We start from the raw sequence: 21,480 nt of genomic DNA on the forward strand, positions 1-21,480 counted from the left end.
AATCTCCATCCTTTATTGGGTGTGGGGGGAAACAGTGACAAAGGATGAGGAAAAGGCTGAGGTACTTAATGCCTTCTTTGCTTCAGTCTTTAATAGTAAGACCAGTTGTTCTCTGGGTACCCAGCCCCTTGAGCTGGGAAACAGGGAAGGGCAGCAGAATGAAGCCCCCATAATCCAAGGGGAAATGGTTAGCAACCTGCTACACCACTTAGACACAAACAAGTCTATGGGGCTGGATGGGGTCCACGCAAGGGTACTGAGGGAGCTGGCAGAAGTGCTCATCAAGCCATTTTCCATCATTTTATCAGCAGTCCTGGCTAACCAGGGAGGTCCTAGTTGACTGGAAGTTAGCAAATGTGATGCCCATCTACACAAATGGCTGAAAGGAGGATCCAGGGAACTACAGGCCTGTCAGTCTGACCTTGGTGCTAGGGAAGGTTATGGAGCAGATCATCTTGAATGCCATCACATGGCACGTACAGGACAACCAAGTGATCAGGCCCAGTCAGCATGGGTTTATGAAAGGCAGGTCCTGCTTGATTAACCTGATCTCTTTCTGTGACAAGGTGACCCACTCAGTGAACGACGGGAAGGCTGTGGATGTTGTCTACCTAGGCTTTAGTAAAGCCTTCCACACCATTTCCCACAGCATTCTCCTGGAGAAACTGGCTGCTCATGGCCTGGACGGGGTATGCTTCACTGAGTAAAAAACTGGCTGGCTGGCCAGGCCCGGCCCAGAGGGTTGTGGTGAACGGACTTAAATCCAGTTGGCAGCCAGTCACAAGTGGTGTTCCCCAGGGCTCAGTATTGGGGCCAGTTCTGTTTAATATCTTTATCAATGATCTGGACGAGGGGATCAAGTGCACCCTCAGTAAGTTTGCAGACGACACCAAGTTGGGCAGGAGTGTCGATCTGCTCAAGGGTAGGAAGGATCTGGACAGGCTGGATCAATGGGCCAAGGCCAATTGTACGAGGTTCAACAAGGCCAAGTGCCAGGTCCTGCACTTGGGTCACAACAACCCCATGCAGCGCTACAGGCTTGGGGAAGAGCAGCTGGAAAGCTGCCCAGCAGAAAAGGACCTGGGGGTATTGGTCAACAGCCAGCTGAGTATGAGCCAGCAGTGTGCCCAGGTGGCCAAGGCAGCCAACAGCATCCTGGCCTGTATCAGAAATAGCGTGGCCAGCAGGAGCAGGGAGGTGATTGTTCCCCTGTACTCGGCACTGGTGAGGCCGCACCTCGAGTACTGTGTTCAGTTTTGGGCCCCTCACTACAGGAAAGACGTTGAGGTGCTGGAGCGTGTCCAGAGAAGGGCAATGAAGCTGGTGAAGGGTCTAGAGCACAAGTCTTATGAGGAGCGGCTGAGGGAACTGGGGTTGTTTAGTCTGGAGAAAAGGAGGCTGAGGGGAGACCTTATCGCTCTCTACAAATACCTGAAAGGAAGTTGTAGCAAGGTGGGTGTCAGTCTCTTCTCCCAAGTAGCAAGTGATAGGATGCAAGGAAATGCCCTCAAGTTGCTCCTTGGGGAGGTTTAGATTGGACATTAGGAAAAATTTCTTCACTGAAAGGGTTATCAAGCATTGGAACAGGCTGCCCAGGGAAGTGGTTGAGTCACCATCCCTGGAGGTATTTAAAAGATGTGTAGACATGGCACTCAGGGACATGGTTTAGTGGTGGACTTGGTAGTGTTAGGTTTACAGTTGGACTCGATGATCTTAAAGGTCTTTTCCAACCTCAGTGATTCTATGGTAATTAAAATAGTCAACACAGAACTACCACAGGCAAATCATACTTGATCAATCTGACTGCCCTCTACCATATAGAGGCTGTCTACACGATGAGAGGAGAGCAATGGATGTAATACAACTTGATTTTAGTCAGGCTTTTGACATCTCCCACAGCATTCACATTTGGAAGCTGAGGAATGATGTGCTGGACAAATGGGCTGTTAGATGGGTTGAAAGTTAGCTAGCTGGACTGCCAGGGCTCAAAAGGTAATCATTAATGGCTTGAGGTCAAGGCAGCAGCCAGCAACAAGCAAAATAGTCAACAATGGAGCCAACACTGTTCAACATCTTCATAAATGGCACAGTGCATCCTTAGCAAGTACATTTATGACTCTACATTAGGGGAAGCGGCTGACACCATCAGTAGCAGAGCTTCATTTCAAGTGACCTTAATAAACTAGAGGATTGGGCTAACAGGAAACTCAGAGTTCAGCAAGAACTACAGGTGTCAGCCATGGAGCAGGTTGGAAACTGACTGGTTAAGCAGCAGCTGAATACAAGTCACCAAGTGCACTCTCATCAGATGTAAAGTAAACTGCATACTAAGCTACTCTGGCAGGGGTCTGGTCAGCACAGAGGGAAGTAATTACCCGCCTATATTCTGTAACAGTAAGGCTGCACTTAGAACAGTATCCCCCATTTCTTTCCTCCCCCAGTTCAAGAGGGATACTGAGAAACTGGAAATGGTCCAGTGGAGCACTATCAACGTTGCCAGAACGAGAGCACATAACCTATCAGGAGAGGCAGGGGAGCTTGCCTTGCTTAGTCTGGCAGAGAAGAGCCGGGGAAAACCTCATTGCAGCCTACAACTGCCTGAAGGGAAGATGACAGTCAAACCACTCTCAGCAGTGGCAGTACTATGACAGTGTCACTAATACCCTTAGTGTTATCAACTCCAAGTGCAAAATACCTCCACTCCGAGGGACATTATAAAGTAGAAATGTCACGATGCGCCTCTATCCCAGATTTCCAGATACAGCACAAAATGTTATGATCCTTCATTTGAAAGTATCAGGGAGACTACCTGACCTTATGATTTATGGGTTAGAATTCTGTAAAGTAGTCAGGATGCCAACAACGTATGGGAAAAATCTCTCCAGCCACATAACAGTATTCATTATCATCACCATTTTATGCAATGCAATTCAAGCATAAGCACCATGAACAATGAAACAAAGTAGTCCCAAGCAATTTGGGGGGAAAAAAAAAAAAAAAAAAAAACAAAAAAAACCAACAACAACAACAAAAAAAAACCCACAAAAAACAAACACAACAAAACCCCAAAAAAAACCCCACCAAACCCAAAACAATAGTTACATACAAAGCAAAGAAACAACCAACCAAACAAAACAACAAACCAACCCACCAAAAAAAATCCAATCTAAAGATCTAGCAGCTAGACGATTACTTTTTCTACTGTTAGACGATTTACTGTTTCTATTCCAGGTAGAGCCACTGACTCACTGCATGTCACTTCGACCTCCATCTGCTTCTCTCAAAACTAAAGAAAATTGATACAGTAGAACGACAATTGAGAACCAGGCAGGAGGAATCAAATAGATCACCAGACCCACAGAAATAGAAATAACTCCTACATAATCCGTATAGAAGTAAATTGGTAAAAAATATATTACATACACATGTATGTTAAGGCATTAAAAAAAAAAATAGTAGCTGTTGTTACAAAGTTAGCCCAACCTCATATTAAGATATATGTAACTTCCCTCCTAGACTGTTCAGCACCTTCTGGAGCCAAGGAGTCTGGCCATGGTTTTCTGTCTTCACTACTGATTTCTAACTCGTAAGCTTTGCTTAACATAAGCCCCTGCACAACACATAATTAAGGGTTGTGGCACTTCTGCTTTTACTGTGCATGCTCAGCTAGATCATCCTGTGACTCCAATTCATTTTTTTACATTGCTGACCTTCTTGTGCTTGTGTTCTCTTCAACTTTCTGTCCAGTGCTTATAAGATTTCTGGTACTGTTATCGCTTACACAATAGCATTCAAGACAAAATTTAGCAAACCTCTCCCATCTGCTTCTAAGCTAGCAATCGGTTCAGCTTCGCCTGCAGCACTGTGCACTGACACCATGAGGAATTCTTCGCACTGTGTCATCCTCCTTAGACATTCAGTGCACTTCATGATGGTCTCATAGTTTACCCCTGCTGAGCTAGCTGGAAATTACAAAGGGAAAAAAAAAAAAAAAGAAATCAAGTGCTTCGGAAACAACTATTGTTAGAAAAGAGGCTGCTTTTCAATTATCTTGCTTATAGGTAGCAAGGGAAGTGTGGTTTAATTAATTCTCCACTCTTCCACAATGTTTTGCCTTTACAGGAACTTTAAAGTGCTGCATCCTTCCAACATATCTTTTTGCTTAGTTTGCTTTACTCCTCACATCACATTCCATGTTGTAGACCCTCATTGCTGATCTGTGCCCACCTCATTAGGATTCAGTCCTCCGGTCAGTAAGGAGCCATCTCCACAGAGTCCACACAAGAACCTGGGAAGTACAGTTTCCTCCCAAATGCCCAGTCCCACTCCTGTGTATTAGTGCTTCCAGTCCAAGCTGGCTGACATGTTTTGGAACATAAGATAAAGCTTGAAATTTCTTTTCCTTGGAGCACTTGCTCCACTTGCTTTGCAGAGAGGACAGGGACAGCACTACTTGGGCACAATGTCACAGTCCTCAAACATTATCCCACCATTCTCTTTCATACCTGCACATGAACAGACAAGTTTTTGCACAACTCACAGGAGAAGAATCCTAGAACATCCTCGACTTCAGCACAAAGCAACATATATTTCCTAGAACATCTTTGCACTGTAGTTGTTAATACCTGCACTTGAACACTAACTGGAGTCCTCACATACAGACAGACAGGTATGGACCACCTGGACAAGTTGGGTTTGGTTGGGGTCTTTTTGGCAAAAACTTGCTTTCAGCTGCCTCACAGAGAGAAATGGCTAAGAGAAAACATGTTTGTGCCTCATTGCTGTCTACATTTGCTCTTAAAAATATGTATCTAGACATGGATTAACATACATTGGTCTGTGGGCTACTTGCCAGTAAGAAGTTCTTCTGTTCTTTTGTTTTCCCTTCAATTGTTCTTTATTCAACCCCAGGTGCTCTCACTGGAGCCAAAATATAAAGGACACTTATCTGCTGCCTGTAAAAATACATGCACACACTGAATACAGTTACTCTATATGCCAGTACACTTGTATTTGTTTACTCCAGCATTCATTACAATGCCACCTTACTTAAGCACATACATCTCCTGTGCCGTATTTTTCCTGTTCTCCACCCCTTCCCTCATCTTTATGGCAGTACTACCCTCTATATAGAAAAGATTACCAGCTTCAAAAGCAAAATAGAATAGCACGGGAATAGATATCATTACTTGTTTCCTACAGGTAGTAGAAGCAGTTCATTGATCTTTCAGGGAATACAAATCATACCATGGACATGTTCCGAGTCTTAAGTGGCTATGCTAATTGCTGACATAAGACAGACATAGTATTAATTTGCGCTGTGAGCAATGTTATACTGGTGTATCTCATTGCTACCCCAGATAGTGGATTATGTGGCTGGAAGCTTGAAGTGGAACTGGAAGCCTGAAGGGCAGCTGGGAATGCTATAGTGGTTTTCAAGCTTTCTTACAGGAGCTTCCAGCATGCAGTGAGGATAACAACAACATACCTGTAAACCTACCTTACCTGATACCTTATTTTCCTGCTAATTTTAGCCGAGTCCACTCCTAATCAAAGCAATCCATATTGGTATTTAGTAACATCATCTGTTTTCTTCCTATACAAAGAACAAGTGGCACATTCAGGCCTCCCAGGTTAGCAAAGCTCAAATAAGAGGGAAAAAAGCAGAGGGCAAGGCAATGGCATATTGATCCAAAGTACAGAAGTCCTTACTCTTCTTCTCCCCAAGAGACAAAGAACACGGAAGATAAAATTGGGATTTTACCCTCCTCTATGTTAAGTAATGCCAAGCCAATGGAACACAACTATCATAAAAACCCATTTAAATGCCAGAAGCAGTAGTAAATACTCCTGCTAAATATTATTACTAAAACGCTGAACAAAATGCAACAAAATACATAGTCTGCTGTTGTAACTGAGAAATGTTTTGCCTTCTGGTTTGCTTTTTCAGTAATGATTGAAGACATTGGATGTAATTCTAATCCCATCACAGTTAAGGGGACTTCTGCCTTGACTGCAAAGAGTAATATTGGATCCCAATACAGTAATGATGAGCGCCTTCATTTCCTCCATGCTACTCTTATAATGAGTCTAATCTTGTTCCTGGCTGTGCTTTGAGCAATAAAGAGCATCATCATTACAGCTATGCGGACTCCTGCCAGATCTCTGCTTCTTTCTGTAAGACACAACTGTGATGCCACATACTTAATTTAATTGTGAAGTTATAAATGCCAACAAGGTTTATGAAACATTTCTCTGGAGAACTGTCAGCACATTTGAAAAACAAAAATGCAAGGCACTTCAGTAGCAACTAGAGCTACCAACTGGATCAAGCAAAGTAACAATACCTTGCACAACTTCTTCTCTTGCAGAAATCTCACATTTACAAATGATTTGCAATTTTTTGACAGAAAATGTCATTTCTGCAAAACTGAAGCTTGCTGTGGGAAAATTCTGATCTCGTTAAAAGAGCCAAACAGCTTCTCTCAGGAAAATAGAAGGCTTTTATTCTATTGTCCTGGAGTCAGAGCTTCCTATCTTGTTTTCCCTGACAGAAGTGTAGTCCACAAGAGCCACGGCCTCCTGCGAACCAGGCCAGTGCACTGAAAAACTGCTCCTTCCCCTCCTCCTCCCACTACTTTGGACAGAAATGGGGAACTGGATAATGTATGCTGCATCAGTCTTCATTGAAAACAAAACCAAAAGGAACACTGAACTATGTCCTTAGAAAGGAAGGCAAATACAATTTATCCACTAGTGTGCACATCCATAACTCCCTGGCTTCCTTGCTTGGCTGGACTGCAGACTTAATAGAGAGCTGTAGCTGCCCTGACTTTTTTAGAGAAGAGCATGAGTAGAACCAGTAGTTTCTTCCTCCATAATTTCAGTTAAAATGTTTTCCCCTAATTTCTGTGCAGTATCTGGAATTGAACACCAAGTATATGTGGGAAATTATATAGAATTTAAAAATAAACCAAACCACACAAACAAGGAAAAAAAAAAACCAAAACCAAAAACCACAAAACACACCAAAAAAAGCAACCCACACGCAAAAAACCACATCACCATTTGCACTCTCTTATCTTAAAATAGCTCTTTTGCAGGTGAGGGTATAGATCTTCCCTAGGAGTTTCAAGATAGGACAGCTAACTGTTGCTAAACAAACACTAACAGCTTCTTCTGATGTATTAGCACGTTTCCAGCACATGAATAAGTATGCTTTTTCACAGTTTGCAAATTCAGCACTTACCATTGTCTCAAAACTCTGCCCTTCCCATTCTTGTTAATATCAGATAAACATGGAAAATAATCTTCCCAATAACAGCTTGCAGTCACAGCAGGATTTACATATATTGCTGTTCTACATTTATGGCCTTATAGCAGTCAATATTAGTATTCTGATCATCACTCCATATTTAATTTTAAATTGCAATTTCAGTTATGTTTGTCTTGATTAATTTATACTATATTTGAATTGCATTGCATCTCATTTTCTGTGATGCTGCCAGATATTTGATTATTGGATGGTTCCCAAGGATATCATTTAAATTTAAGACTGTTTGGGTGTACAGTATGCATCCCACAATTACCAATATACACTTTTATCTATTAAAAGTATGACATTGATACGTTTCATATATTTGCTTTGCTGCACAATGCCTTCATGTGCAGATTCATCTGGAGATCTAACATTTGATGTTGAATTGACCTAGAACAGCTAAATATTCACAAAATATTCTTCCATTTACTAACTTTTGCTAACAACCGCATCCATAGTGTTAATTTTTAGCTGGTAAGACTTTTAGAGTGTGCTTTGATATTTGGTTATTACTTAAACATATCACAACGTGCTAAGCTGTTTTTCAATATGTGAAATGATAACAAAACTTAGATTGAGGCCACCTTGGAAAGAGGAAAAAAAACACAAAAGGTCTTTTAGATTACAAAGCTGAACATTGCAAATTAAAAGATTCCCTATTTCCCCTTAAAACATGCATGTCTGGAATTTGTGAAAGACAAAGCAACTGCCAGTACAGCAGACATGTAAACTCATCTTTTATTCCACCAGAGTCCGTAATTCAACTGATAAGCATGGTGAAGTACCAGTTCTGTGTCTCCCAGAAGGTTAGGTTATAATATAACAATGTATTCCACATTATATTCTGCTGTGCTGAACTGGTAAACCACACAGCGGAAATTACCAGCAAGTCCAAATTATCTAGCTATTTTAATGCATCTCTACTGGTTTCAGAGAGCCACAAAGGTTTATCAGGAAAGAAAAATTCCATTATTTCCCTTACATCATCTATACATATTGCACAAAAAAGATTAGGGAACTAAAAAAATAGAAATAAAAAGGAAACTTAGCATTGTATGGGAACTCTCCAGTCTATTACTTACTGGAACTATAAATTGTTCTTCTAACTTCAAGTACAGTATGCATCAGTGGTCCATTCATTTTCTTTAGTACAAGAAGTTTATATTATCCAAGTGAACTGTGAAGCTTGGTGCCAATATTTAGTTATGAGGCTGCTTAAATTCAGATTAAGAAATAATTTGCCATTTGGAGTAAGATATGCTGGGTTTTCTTACAATTTCACAGAATCTCTCTTACTTAGGATTAGCATGTATTTGTCTTGGCAACCTAATGCACCTTATTAAAACACTCTTTGATACACAGATTGGCTTATATGTTATAGTACACATCTATACACGCTCACTTACACATTTCCAGTTTGATACAAAGAAATAAGGAATTTGCACAATTACTAAGAAGGGAAAAAAGCCCATCTCATTCTAACAAATCAGAATTCATCAGAAAAAAAAAAACTCAATACACATCAACACAAATTTGTCATTGGTGCTCAGACATTTACCACTAGGAAGGTTGACTATGCCCTGGAAAAGCAGGGTGGCACTTGTGGAAAGCATAGACAGCTCAATTAAATCTACTGAAATATCATCATTTTTCAGCAGCATTACAGATTTTTTATTGTATTATAGGAAGTACAGTTAGGCAAAAAATATTCAATGTGCTTCTAAAAAAAAAAATATTTTTTAAAACAAATCATTTAAAAGAACAGTTATCTGCAGAAATAGATTCTCCTCTTTAATTTTACATTGGGCCCTGCTTTTTTAACTCATGATTAGAAATTCTTAAATACAAAAGTTAAATGTAGTCTGATTTATTTTCATATCTAGACTGATGCTTGAGATCTTGGGAAGCTGTCCGAAAAAGCTAAACCAATTCTGCAGCCAATTACCACTACAGATATGGAAGATTCAGAAATTATTCACACACTCTAGACCTTGAAACCACAAAATTCCCAGCAAAATTTACAGGTTAGAAGGCAAGTAGTCATTAAATTCTTACTTCACTCACAGCACTGTAAAATATAAAAAAATAATACAAAGACCTTCAAGAGGCAGCTAGCCATGTGGTTTGCTGGCATTTCATTCTTCACTGATGAAATATGAGAAAGGTAAGCCTGTATTCCATTTTAAAAAAAATAGAAAATGCATAACTATATAATTTGGGTTATTATAGCTCAGATATCATTTGCTTTTCGTTAACGTAACCTTTAACTATGCTTTTTAAAATAAGACCTGACTGCAACAGAGACTTTCACAATCATGATATACAACTCTTCATTTTCCTCATTAAAATATCAAATAAGTATGGAAAAAAAATAGATAATTCTGAGTTAAGAAACACTGAGATTCCTTTAGTATGAAACAGATTTTTTTTTCTCCCCATTAACACTTGTTGGCTTGCCACATACTTGTACATAGTATAGCACAATTTCAGGGCAGAGCATCACTCTTCTCTACCATAGTGTTACCAACAGCAGTATTCTGTATATAGCACAGCTGGATAAAATAAAATTTCTAAAGCAGACTATGATGCTAAAAATAGCAACTTATTTTCTTCTAGTAGCCATAGCCAAGAGACAGAATTTTTTTTACACCACAACCCCCCCCCCCCCCACCTTGATCACATCCTTTAAATCTCAGGATTGATCCTCAAGGATGATCTCTTGTAGCTTATCTTGGCTATTTTTCTCTCTTGGTTGAGCTTTGAGAGCCATCACATAGGCACCACTCTCAATTGTTAGCTTTTTTCCAGGACAGCATGACAGTTCTACAAAAGTAGCTGTGAGACCTAGTGAAAATATAAAGGCAAACAGGAAGGAAAAAAGATAATTATGTATAATTGGAATTTCTATTCCATCTGTGCTGCAGACTGCATAGGCTCAGCTGAATCAGGCAGAAGATGTAGCAGATACCAAGTGAAGCACTGAGGATTTAATTTGCGTCAGCCATGTATGAAAGCTTTTCTACCTAAAGTTGCTTGAAATAGGACAGGCTAGAAAACAGATACAACATATGAAAACTGCACCAGAATAGTTTGGGGTTTGGTTTTTCTTTTTGGTCTTTCTTGCCCAATTCTGATCTGGTCTATGGGTCTATATATGCGTAAGAGGAGCAAAGGACAGTGATTTAACTTCTCTTTAAGTGTCTGCTTCTAACCCAACTTTATTCAAATTGTACATTCAAAAACTTGCCTCCTTGGGGTTCATGTTTCTCCATACCACTATTTAAATTGTAAATCACCTATTTAGCAGAACACAGCATACACCCCACTGCATTACTTTGTAGTTCCTGGCTTGACCAGCGTGGTCTGAAAAGCAAAAGCAGCTGTCCTGACCTCCTCCTAGTTACCTGGGCCAAGAAAAAAAACATGCCTTCAGCATACCACCTCATGGCTCTGTCATGGGTACCCATCATCTTGCAGGCCTAGAAAAGGGCATATCTATGAAATCTTTGCAAATCAGTGCTCAGAATAGATGTCGTTGTCCTATTGTATATGACCACTGATCATCAAGTCATGACATTTCCTCCATACAAAACAACTACTACAGGCCCAGGGCAAGCAAGAAAAGTATTTGCATTAACTTTTTACTGATAAGTCTATAGTTTATAGCTCTGCTAGATGCAACATTTCAGGCAGAAAGTCTTTTTGAAAGGTGACATCTGCTTTGATTTCATGGCAATGATACAGTCTTAAGAAGCCACTGAAAATGGAGAGCGCAAATCACAGACAGCTTTTATGCTCTCTATTTCTTCAAAAAGTCCAGGCTAGGATTTCTGAGGATGACAGAGGTAGGGCTTTCCCTCACATAAGAGAAAATCTTACGCCTGACCAATTTTTTCAATAATTTCTATAATTTTGCTGCACTTCTACCATAAAAACGTGACAAAATGACCTGCCACTTGAAAAGGGAGCTGGGGGAGGAGATGAGGAATAGAAAACTAATAGTCCACATACTGCTGTTCCAGTTATCTTTTAAGAACTCCATGAACTACAAAGTACATGGGCTTTTCTACTTTAAAAAAATTGACTACCTTTAAAATCACCAAATTTCCAGAAAGACAGACACGAGAGAGTAAATCAGATGAGAAGCCTTTTAGAACAAGTTCTTTTCAGACTAAGTAAAAGCTGAAGGATTGTATAAATGGTATTTCACCTAAGTTACATGATAGTCAAGAGAAGATGTTCATTTTCTATGCAGTAATATCTGATTGCCAAGGACAGAAAGCACCACATTCCCTACGCTGAGGCAAGATGTGCCCAGCTATCTAAGGCAGTTACATCTGGCAACTCCAGCAGCTGCAGAATGGGAAGTTGTCCATTGTACGTTTTGAGGTCATATTTGCTCTCTCTCAGGAGGTCTAGGGACTGCTGGCCTTTCTGGATTGTGGGGGGAATCTATCAGGATGAAGGGAGCAAATATCAAAAGAGTGTCCTCAATGGTATGCAATGCTATTTAGCTGAGGTCAGCTAAACTGTGCCCTTTTCACATTAAAAAAAAAAAAAAAAAACAAAAAACCAAAAAATAACCCACACGAAAACACTAACAAAAAAAAACTATCAAAAACCGTGCAAATGTGATCCACAGACTGGAGACCCAAATGTACCATGTATTTCTTGTGGCTCAAGAGGTTTTGAAAGCCTGTGGCAGTCACTGACATTGGTGAGTAGTGTGAAATTCAACAGAAACACAAACAGGCCAAGACTTACGATCATTGTTAATGACAACAACATTTTAACGATCCATAAACTTCATATTGCTACTGATACTCAGTTACTGAGAGTTATCTAAAAATAAACTTCTGTTAAGTTAATCAATATGCAAAATACAAAAAGCCCTTCTTATTTCTTCCCTAGGACTACACCCTGACCATGTACTTCCAGCAGTCCTGGAGGGATAAACGGCTCTCTTATTCTGGAATACCTTTGAATCTAACTCTGGACAACAGAGTGGCTGACCAACTCTGGGTGCCGGACACGTATTTCCAAAATGACAAGAAATCATTTGTCCATGGGGTGACAGTGAAAAATCGAATGATTCGACTCCATCCAGATGGGACAGTCCTTTATGGCCTACGGTACGTTGGGTTTTTTAATCAGCTATATGGCTGTCCTGGCAGAATGCAAGTTGTGATTGGTAAGTGCAGGCAGTACTAATGCTGCTCTCCTCTCCTTTTTCCTGGTTTCTCAGGGCAGCTTTGTGAGTCAGCAAATACTCTAGCTAAACCACCACAATACACCCGAGAATGTTCTGCAGGGCATCAAAACTACCTTTAATAGCTATAGTCATAACTAACAAAGCCTAATGCCTCCATTTCTTTCAGCTCTTCTGATCATGTTAATGCTACTGATGAGTTCTTTATTATGGTTCTCACCCAGTAATCAATCACAGCTTAGACAAACCCTTCCTTCCTTCTGAAATTTCTCCAGCAGTTCTTTAGAACAATGTAAAATATAAAATTGGGAGTCATCTGAAGAAACATGACCAACATTTGGTAGGGAATAAAGAAGACGCCATTTGTAAATTTACATGAATTATTTAAAGACTATCTATATGTCTGAGTACAGGTTTTCTTTAATCTGCCTTGGTTTACCACTGCCTCTTCACACCACAACTGCTTCTTCATACAGTGCAACCTATATAACCCCGTGTAGATAAAAATATATTCTAAAATCTGAACAGGCACAATCTAATGATAAGGTACACAAATGTAAAATTAAAACTAAACCAAGTTACTTGTTATGTTGAGATTGCTACAGAGCCTGAGTAGGCTTTGCATTATTTTTAAAGTTAAGGTAGCTTTGCTTGGAGAAAAAAAAAAAGAAAAACAAAAAAACCCAAACAAACAACAACAACAAAAAAACCCCCACACCAAACAAACAAAAAAACCACCAAACATTGCCTGCCTGAAACAACCTCTGATCGCGGTTATCATCCAACAGTGAAAATAATGTCCAGAGAACATAAACCTGAAAGCATACTTCAGTTACTCAGAAAAAAGTTGCAACACATAAAACCTAGCTGAAATACCTCAAAATTGTACCCAAGATAGGATTGGGAAAAAACAACAACAAGAAAAAGCAAAACAAAAACCCCAAACTGCTGCAGCAATTCAAAATGAAAATAATATTTGGGGAAAGATAACTTAGAGCTTACTGAAAATAAAAGTTTGAAGTAACCTCAGCTTATAAAAACATAACCTTTTAAAACACAATACTACCCATGCACTCAGAGAAAGCCTTCCAAACCATCAATTCAAGCTTCACAAGAAACAAAAAATCATTTAAAAATTATTATTTTGGTTCATTGTAAGTTTTCTTTTGAACTTGTCAGATTCACAGGCAGTGCATCAGTTGCTACCAACAACCACACAGGCACTTTGATACAGCCAGATCTGTTCTGGTACAGAAAAACTGCTACTTCAGTTGTGAAAAAGAAAACAAGGAACCCATGAGGAAATAGCTGATAGACTACAGGCTGTCATTTTCATCTGCTAAACAGAGCATTTGAAAAATACATCTTTCCCATTGCCTTCAGACCTCCTATAGTTCCTTTCAATCAAACTGACTCCTGAAAATCAGCTTAGCAGGGCAGTTATGATTAGAGGACTTTTTGGCCTGAGAACTTTTCAAAATACTCCTTTCTTTTTTTAAGGCCAGGAACTAAATTTATTTACATTCCAGGTTTTGCACAGTGGCAAGAATGTGCATTAGAGCCGAGTAGTCCCTCACAAGTAGTTGTATACAATATAAACTACACCCAGAAAAATATATGCCATGCACGTGCTTCCACACACATGCCATACGTCTGGTATCGATAACTGTCTTCTGCAGAAATAGCAAAAGAAGCTGTGACATCTGGTGAACCTGCTGCAAGTCCTCTCACGTGCTTCACCCACAAAGCACCAGCCTGGCCAAGAAGCTGTGACCTTGCCCGAGCATAATGTCTGTGCTCTCCCTCTCAGAGGTGGTCAGGCAAACCTCCAGAGCAACAGCAAAGATGGTCACCTTCACGTAACAACATTGCTAGTTCATATGATTAGATAATCATTCACATTTGAATGGTTAAGCAGCAGCTCTGCAACATAATACCCCATCCAATACCTCACTCCTCTCAGTAGGAACACCAAACAAAACCAAAACCCAAATAAACAGAAAAACCCCTACACTAATATAAAGGGCAATCTACATTCCACACACTTGCAGTCTAGCACTGCATGATTCCCTTCTCCTCCCTCACCCCTGCCTCAGCCCTGAACACACGCTGGCACGGGGGCAACCTGGGGCTCTCCCAGGTTTCTGGGCTTCTCCACCTTCTCACGCCAGCGAAGGCAGCAGTGGCTCAGGGTGCAGCAGGGCCAAGTACGGCCAGACGTGCCCATATCCACCTACAACCACATGCAGGAAGAGATGCTCAGCTGTCAGGTTTTTTTCACATGCGCCATGTTTTCTCCAAGGACAAGGCAGCTGTTTAGACACATCTAGTGAGCAGACTTTGGTCTGCCAGCTGCCAGTGAAAACACATGCAGTGTCCCCATCCCACAAGAAAGACCTGATCAAAGACAAAGATAACAAATGAGCAGAAGGAAGAATGAAGTTAAGAGACATTGAAACAGGTTTCATACAACAGATGGCAATTATTGCACTAAGTTTGCACCTATTAGTGGTCACTTCCCTCATGGTAATAAATATGCTTGTCAGCCTATAGATTACCTTTAGATCATACAAACAGCAATTTCTTCATATACCAGATGACACATATGCCTCATAAGTAGTAAAACAAGAGAATACACTGCAGAAAATGTTCTTAGGTAAAATTCAGCATCGCCCGTTAGAAATATGAACACAGCTCCAATCTTAGTCTCACGAGTAGAGAAGAAACTTTGCAACATATTAGCTTGCATTTAGCTTCTATGCAGTAGAGAGCGTGAAGACAATATCACTGTCGTGGCTTAACCCCAGCTGGTAACTAAGCACCATGCAGCAGTTCGCTCACTCCTCCCCCCGGTGGGATGGGGAGGACAATAAAAAAAAAGTAAAACTCATGGGTTGAGATAAGAACAGTTTATTAATTGAAATAAAATAAAAATATAAAAATAGTAATGAAAAGGAAGATAACAAAAAGAGAGAGAAATAAAACCCAAGAAAAGACAAGCAATGCACAATGCAATTTCTCATCATCCACTGACCGATGCCTGAGCAGCGATCTGCCCCTCCCGGCCAACTCCCCCCAGTTTATATACTGAGCATGATGTTCTATGGTATGGAATAGCCCTTTGGCTAGTTTGGGTCAGCTGTCCTGGCCATGCTGCCTCCCAGCTTCTCATGCACCTGCTTGCTGGCACAGCACGGGAAAATAAAAAATCCTTGACCTAGGATAAGCACTACTTAGGAACAACTAAAACATCAGTGTGTTATCAGCATTATTCTCACACTAAATCCAAAACACAGTGCTGTACCAGCTACTAGGAAGAAAATTGACTCTATCCCAGCTGAAACCAGGACAATCACCAAACCTCTCACACAGGAGCTGCGACCTGTGAGTTTCACTTTCATTCCTGAAGACAGAGCATTGGCCTGGCATGACTTGAACAAGACAGACAACACCAATTACACTACAGACCAGCGTCTGAGTTCCCAACAAATTAGGCAGGGCCTTAAACCATCTCTCAAGGATGATTTAAATGCTTGCTTTCCCCCGTGCATCCTATTCCCTACACAAATTTTCTATTTTCAGTCCAGAGTTAAATGTTTCTTTTCAGGCTCAGATATGAAATTTTACTGGCTTCTTTAAACAGGAATTGGAACAATCACAGCAGCTCTAAATAACCTGTTTTGCTTGCATCCATGTACTCGGCAGTTTGGCATTGATGCAATGTTCAGTCTCAACAGAGTTGAGGAAAAATAAAACAAGGTTAATCATCTGGCTTTACAGATGAATAAACAAGGGAAACATGCACTGAATACAGTGAACTGGTTTTAGATCATATAACAAAGCATTATCACTTCAGTATGTCTCCATTATAGTATTTCTATGATGAAAAAAAGTCTCTCTAGCTATTTTTTCCTGTAACTTTCAGCTGTTATATCCCCACAGTTTAAAGAACAATGTGTGCAAATAAACTTGTGCAGACACAGAATACTCCTAAAATTGTGCATTGCTGTTATGTCTCTTACTGCAAATGCTACCTCTGTTAATTATTCACAGCAGTGAATAATGTGTAACGTTACTAACCAAATAAGTCTTTCATCCTATCACCCAAGAAACTAAACACACATAAACATATTTAACTCCACATTAGTATTTCCACTGAATTCCACTTCAAATACGCTAGGGAAGTTGACTGTCACTGTTAAGTATTATGTACCTGAAGTGCATGATTCTTCAGTTTCTATCAAGTACTCCCACCAGCAGCTATTATTATTTTCTGTGATGTAGCCACCTGCTTCCTAAGGAAAAAAAAAAATCCCCTTGAGTCAATGTGCAAACCTGCAGCACTGAGGCTGGTGTCTGAGACAGCTCTAGCCTGGTCCCAGTACAGCTGGTGAAATACTGGATTCTTCTTTATTTTTTCTGCATTTTTAATAAGTCATCAGATCCCATTAGCTATAACCCTTTTGACATCAGCAGTGTCTCTCATGCCTTTTATTGCCTTTTCAAGCAAGATTCTCTAGAAATCACTCCCAAAGCTCTAGATTCTCAAACCAACACATGCTGTTGTTTCTTTTTCTTATCCTTTCTCCCCCTTTCCTGAGTAAGATCCTAGACATGTAATCTGTCTTTAAGATATTTAAGGAAACATCATTAATTTATTGTATTGAATACCATATTTAAATTCTTATGTCCCGATGTTAAGAATGGAAGCTCTGATTTAAATCATCCTTTCCTAGTATTTTTATGCCACCTCTTAATTCTTCTCAGCATTTCAGTAGCAGAACAATGACATCTTGTTGCTTCCGAGACATCTGTTCTGTTATCATGACATTGCCTCAAAATAAACATCAGCAGAATTTCATCTGGTGTGGTGAAAGCAGCATATCCTTTAAAAGTATTAGTTGTTGAGAAGCGCAACCTACCTTCAGTGATACCTTTACACAGATTTCCCTCCCTTCTGATGTTCAGACACAAACCCATCTTTCATTAGGGCAGGTCTTCATTTATTTCAAGGCAGGGGGACTGAGCATATTGTGACAAGGACACGAAGATCTGGCTTGGAGAACCAAAAACTTTTGGGTTTAGTGAGACCACACATTTTTATACTGCTGCAGCAGAGGATGCCACTTTGCTAGGCACTGCTACAACTGCAAGGGGACGGGGGAATGATGATCTTTGCCTTCAACATAAAGACTTCTTACTTCATGACTTCTTACACAAAGAAGGTCTTCTGTGACGTAAACACTGTCAGACACATCCATCTACCTCCAACGAATTCACAAATGTGAACCGACACACGCAACATTGTGTTTACTAACCACTTATTCATGCAATATCCATAGAAGCCCATCTAGCATATTCTAAAGGTGGAATACAAGAAAAGCTATATTTAAATGCAGAATGCTTTGTTTTTAAATATAATCTTAAAAGTAAATTTCTTGACTGTCTGTATTTTGGTGACACATCCGAGAGTGTTAGTAAAGAAACTTGCTAGCCGGGAGCTTGCATCTTTTAGTGGAGTGATATTTCACTGCTTTGTGAATTGGTTTTGTATTGCCATGATTCGGAGTTTTGGTTTTCCTCCAAATCCTTCATGGATTTTATTAGAGATTCAGTTATTGGGTCCTTTTGAGGACATCCCATCATGGCAACAAGCAGCCTACTTACACTGGTACTCAATAGATTGTTCTCACCTGTGTTACTAAACATCTCCAGCCAAAAGACAGACTGCAATCATTCTAAATGATAAAAAATGATGTCCTCTAACTGAAATAAAAAGCTACTTTTTATTTCACTCTCCAGAAAAATACAGAACAACTTATAAAGCATTCTTTTATCAGGTGATAAAGTAGTTTTGAAAATGATACAAAAAGCTATTTCTTCCATGTAGCAATGCCAAAAGATTTAGCAGCAGGCATCTTTAAAAAAAGAAGTGTTATGCTGGAGTAAAGAATCCAAGGAAAAGCAAGACATTAGATCACAGCTGACACAGAAAGCTTTAATTTCTCCTACTTAGTGTTTCCTATACGGTTACCTGGTATTAAGGCTCACAAGAACCAATTTAGGACTTCCTTTATGTTTTTGGAACCTGAAGATATACAAGAACTTTGCAAAAATAAGTCAATCAAATATTTGTCATTTCTTCCACCTCCCAAAACATTTCAGTCTCTGAGGGTCAGTTTTCAGGATTCACGGGCAAATGAGTAGATTCCCCAACGTACACCTATTAGGAAGGGGTAGGGATGAGGGGGGCAGTTCACATAGGCGTTGTGGATGCCAGTTCAGCCTGCCGCAGGTCACACTGCGCCTGCTGCAAACTTTCTTCCAACAGACTACCCTTAAGCGAGCAAACGTGCCTGATGGGCAGCCAGCATGGCCCCTAATCACAGGGGATGCACTGCTAGAAGTGTTTTTTTAACTCAGAAGCAAAAAGGAGAGGAAGAAGACATGGCAAATTGATCCTGAGGCAGATGGATTTTCCTCTTTGTCCCTCCCGCTGCTTATGGACTGTTTGAATTGTCTGTGCCCCTCTGTCAATCCTACTGTCACCTCCTCTTCCTAGTCCATAACCCAGTCCTTGGGCACGGCATGGCTGGTACAAGGAGATAAGCGAGCAATGACCAGTGCCTAAAGCCATGGGGAAAAAGCAGTTGGCACCAACAGTCTATGCACAGAATACAGCATGCATGGCCAAAATACAGCTGCATTTATTGACCAGGCTTCAGTAAGTGTAGGAGAAAGAGCTACTCCTTACCCTTGGTGGTTACCAGAAGGAAAAAAGCACCAAAGTGTGGTGGGTTGATCCTGGCTGGGCACAAGGCGCCCATCAAAGCCGCTCTATCACTCCCCTCTCCTCAGCTGGACAGGGGAGAGAAAATATAACAAAAGGCTCGTGGGTCAAGATAAGGACAGTTTAATAAAGTGAAAGCAAAGGTCACGTGCGACAGCAAAGGAAAACAAATGATGTTATTCTCTACTTCCCATCAGCAGGCGATGTCTGGCCACTTCCTGGGAAGCAGGGCTTCAGTACGTGTAGTGGTTGCTCTGGAAGACAAAAAATGCCCCCCCTTCCGTCTCCCTTTACTTAGCTTTTATAGCTGAGCTGACGTCATATGGTACAGAATATCTGTTTGGTTAGTTTAAGTCAGCTTTCTTGGTTATGTCCCCTCCCAAGATCTTGCCCAGCCCCAGCCTGCCACTGAGGGGGGCAAAAATATTGGAGAGACAGCCTTGATGCTGTGCCAGCACTGCTCAGCAGTAGCCAAAACACTGGTGTGTTATCAACACCTTTCTAGTTACCAATGCAGAGCACAGCACTATGAGGGCTGCTATGGGGAGAATTAACTCCATCTCAGCCACACCCAATACACTCCTCCAGCATGCACGTTCATAAATTCAACATGGAGAACATCTGTATTTGCCAGAGAGCTGCAGCACCACCAATATGTGATGTTGCCATAAGCTAAAATGCATTTTCAGGATTGTTCTTACCACATGCAAAACTGGTTAATTTGACGCAGTCCCAGGTCACTTCTCACATACTGCAGTTAATTTGATAGAGATTGCAAACTGGTTTGTATAATACACTCTGAGAAAAAAGATAAAATATATTTTATCATCTCAATACAGCTACAGTCTGCAATTTACTGCATGAAGCACAGTAGCACTCAACTAGGCACCGGCATACCAAGATGTAGCTTATTTTTCACACAGAAGCTGAGGTATGTGCTCATCTAAATACTGCTGAAAGCACAAGAAGGCAGTACAGGTATAGTCTGTCTCATAGCTCTATGGAAGAATGGTGAAGGAGCGCCAGGGAATGAGACACTCTCAGCATCACTCATTTTTAGTGAATGAGCAAATCTAACTGAAAAACAGTTATATGCTCTAGTTGAGGAGAAAAAATATGGAACAGAATAAAAGAATCCTGCAGAAATTGTAATTGCTCACTTTGTCCTTCAGACAGAAAGAGAGCTGTAATTATATTCAGACACCAAACAAAAAAAACCAGCAAGAATAAAGGAACTGTAACCTTGCCACTCCTAAGCTCACGACAAAAAACCACTGCATTACTCTAGTTCAAATAAAAAGCACTTTTTGATTATTTTTACTTTAACAGTTGTCTCTTCCCCAGGCTGGTTGTCCCCTGCAGCCGTCTAACTTGCTAGCAGCAGGCAATGCGGCAGTAGCAGCACAAATCTCTACTTCCCCACTGGGCCTGTTGCATTTCAGAAACATTTTTTCATGGCCAGCCAGACTTTTCTTCAGCTTAGATGTTGAAACCTGCATTTACATTCCCCGCCAGCTTAGCTGCACTCTCCTCTCCCGGTGTGAACGCTTCTCCCCAGACCTGCCTCCTCCAGCTCCTCCCAGGACTCTTCATGCCCAGCCTGCGGTTTCTTATTCCCCAACTTAATGTACAAAGATTGGAAGGGACAGAGTGCTACAGGATGATAAGGATGATAAATCAGTGGGGGACCAGCACATTTAGTCCATTCCGCTGCATGAAGCTCAATTCATCATTGTTTTACTTCTCCAGTGTTTAGGTGGGCACTGGTGGGAAACTCTATGTACGATGTTGCTCTATACCCATCCCCAGAGGCTTCAGTGTACTTCACTGCTTAACGCCATGGCTGGAAATTGAAGAGACAACCTCAGTTCAGGCACCTCCTCACTCTAGACTGGTTGGATTTGTAACTTTTATGCTATGTCCATGTAATGCCGTATATACAGTGAAATGCAATCTCACTACTACTTTCCTCACACTTTTGTTATACATAACATAACATATTAATCAACACAGGGTTTTATCATTTCTTTAACATCGTTTGATAAGGAATACCTGAGAATGAGATCATTGTAGTAATTTATAACTGAAAACACACAGCCAAAACTGAGGAAATTCAAGACAAAAGTGAGTACAGCCCTTAAAACTTACAGGGCCTCATTTACA

General features: G+C 40.6%; 1 protein-coding gene across 3 annotated transcripts in view; it reads left to right on the plus strand.

Annotated features, from left to right (window-relative positions):
• GABRB1 (gamma-aminobutyric acid type A receptor subunit beta1) overlaps window positions 1–21,480 on the plus strand; it is a 136,289-nt gene that overhangs the window by 58,889 nt on the left and 55,920 nt on the right. For all 3 annotated transcript variants that reach the window (XR_003924216.2, XR_003924217.1, XM_030019848.1), the window contains exon 4: window positions 12,230–12,450. Coding sequence is in view for 1 of the 3 variants with exons in the window: in XM_030019848.1 (XP_029875708.1) it covers window positions 12,230–12,450 (221 nt within the window). In the remaining 2 variants the exon portion in view is untranslated. The remainder of the gene's footprint in view (window positions 1–12,229; window positions 12,451–21,480) is intronic.

This window comes from Aquila chrysaetos, chromosome 1, assembly GCF_900496995.4.
Source record: "Aquila chrysaetos chrysaetos chromosome 1, bAquChr1.4, whole genome shotgun sequence".
Lineage (NCBI taxonomy): Eukaryota > Metazoa > Chordata > Aves > Accipitriformes > Accipitridae > Aquila > Aquila chrysaetos.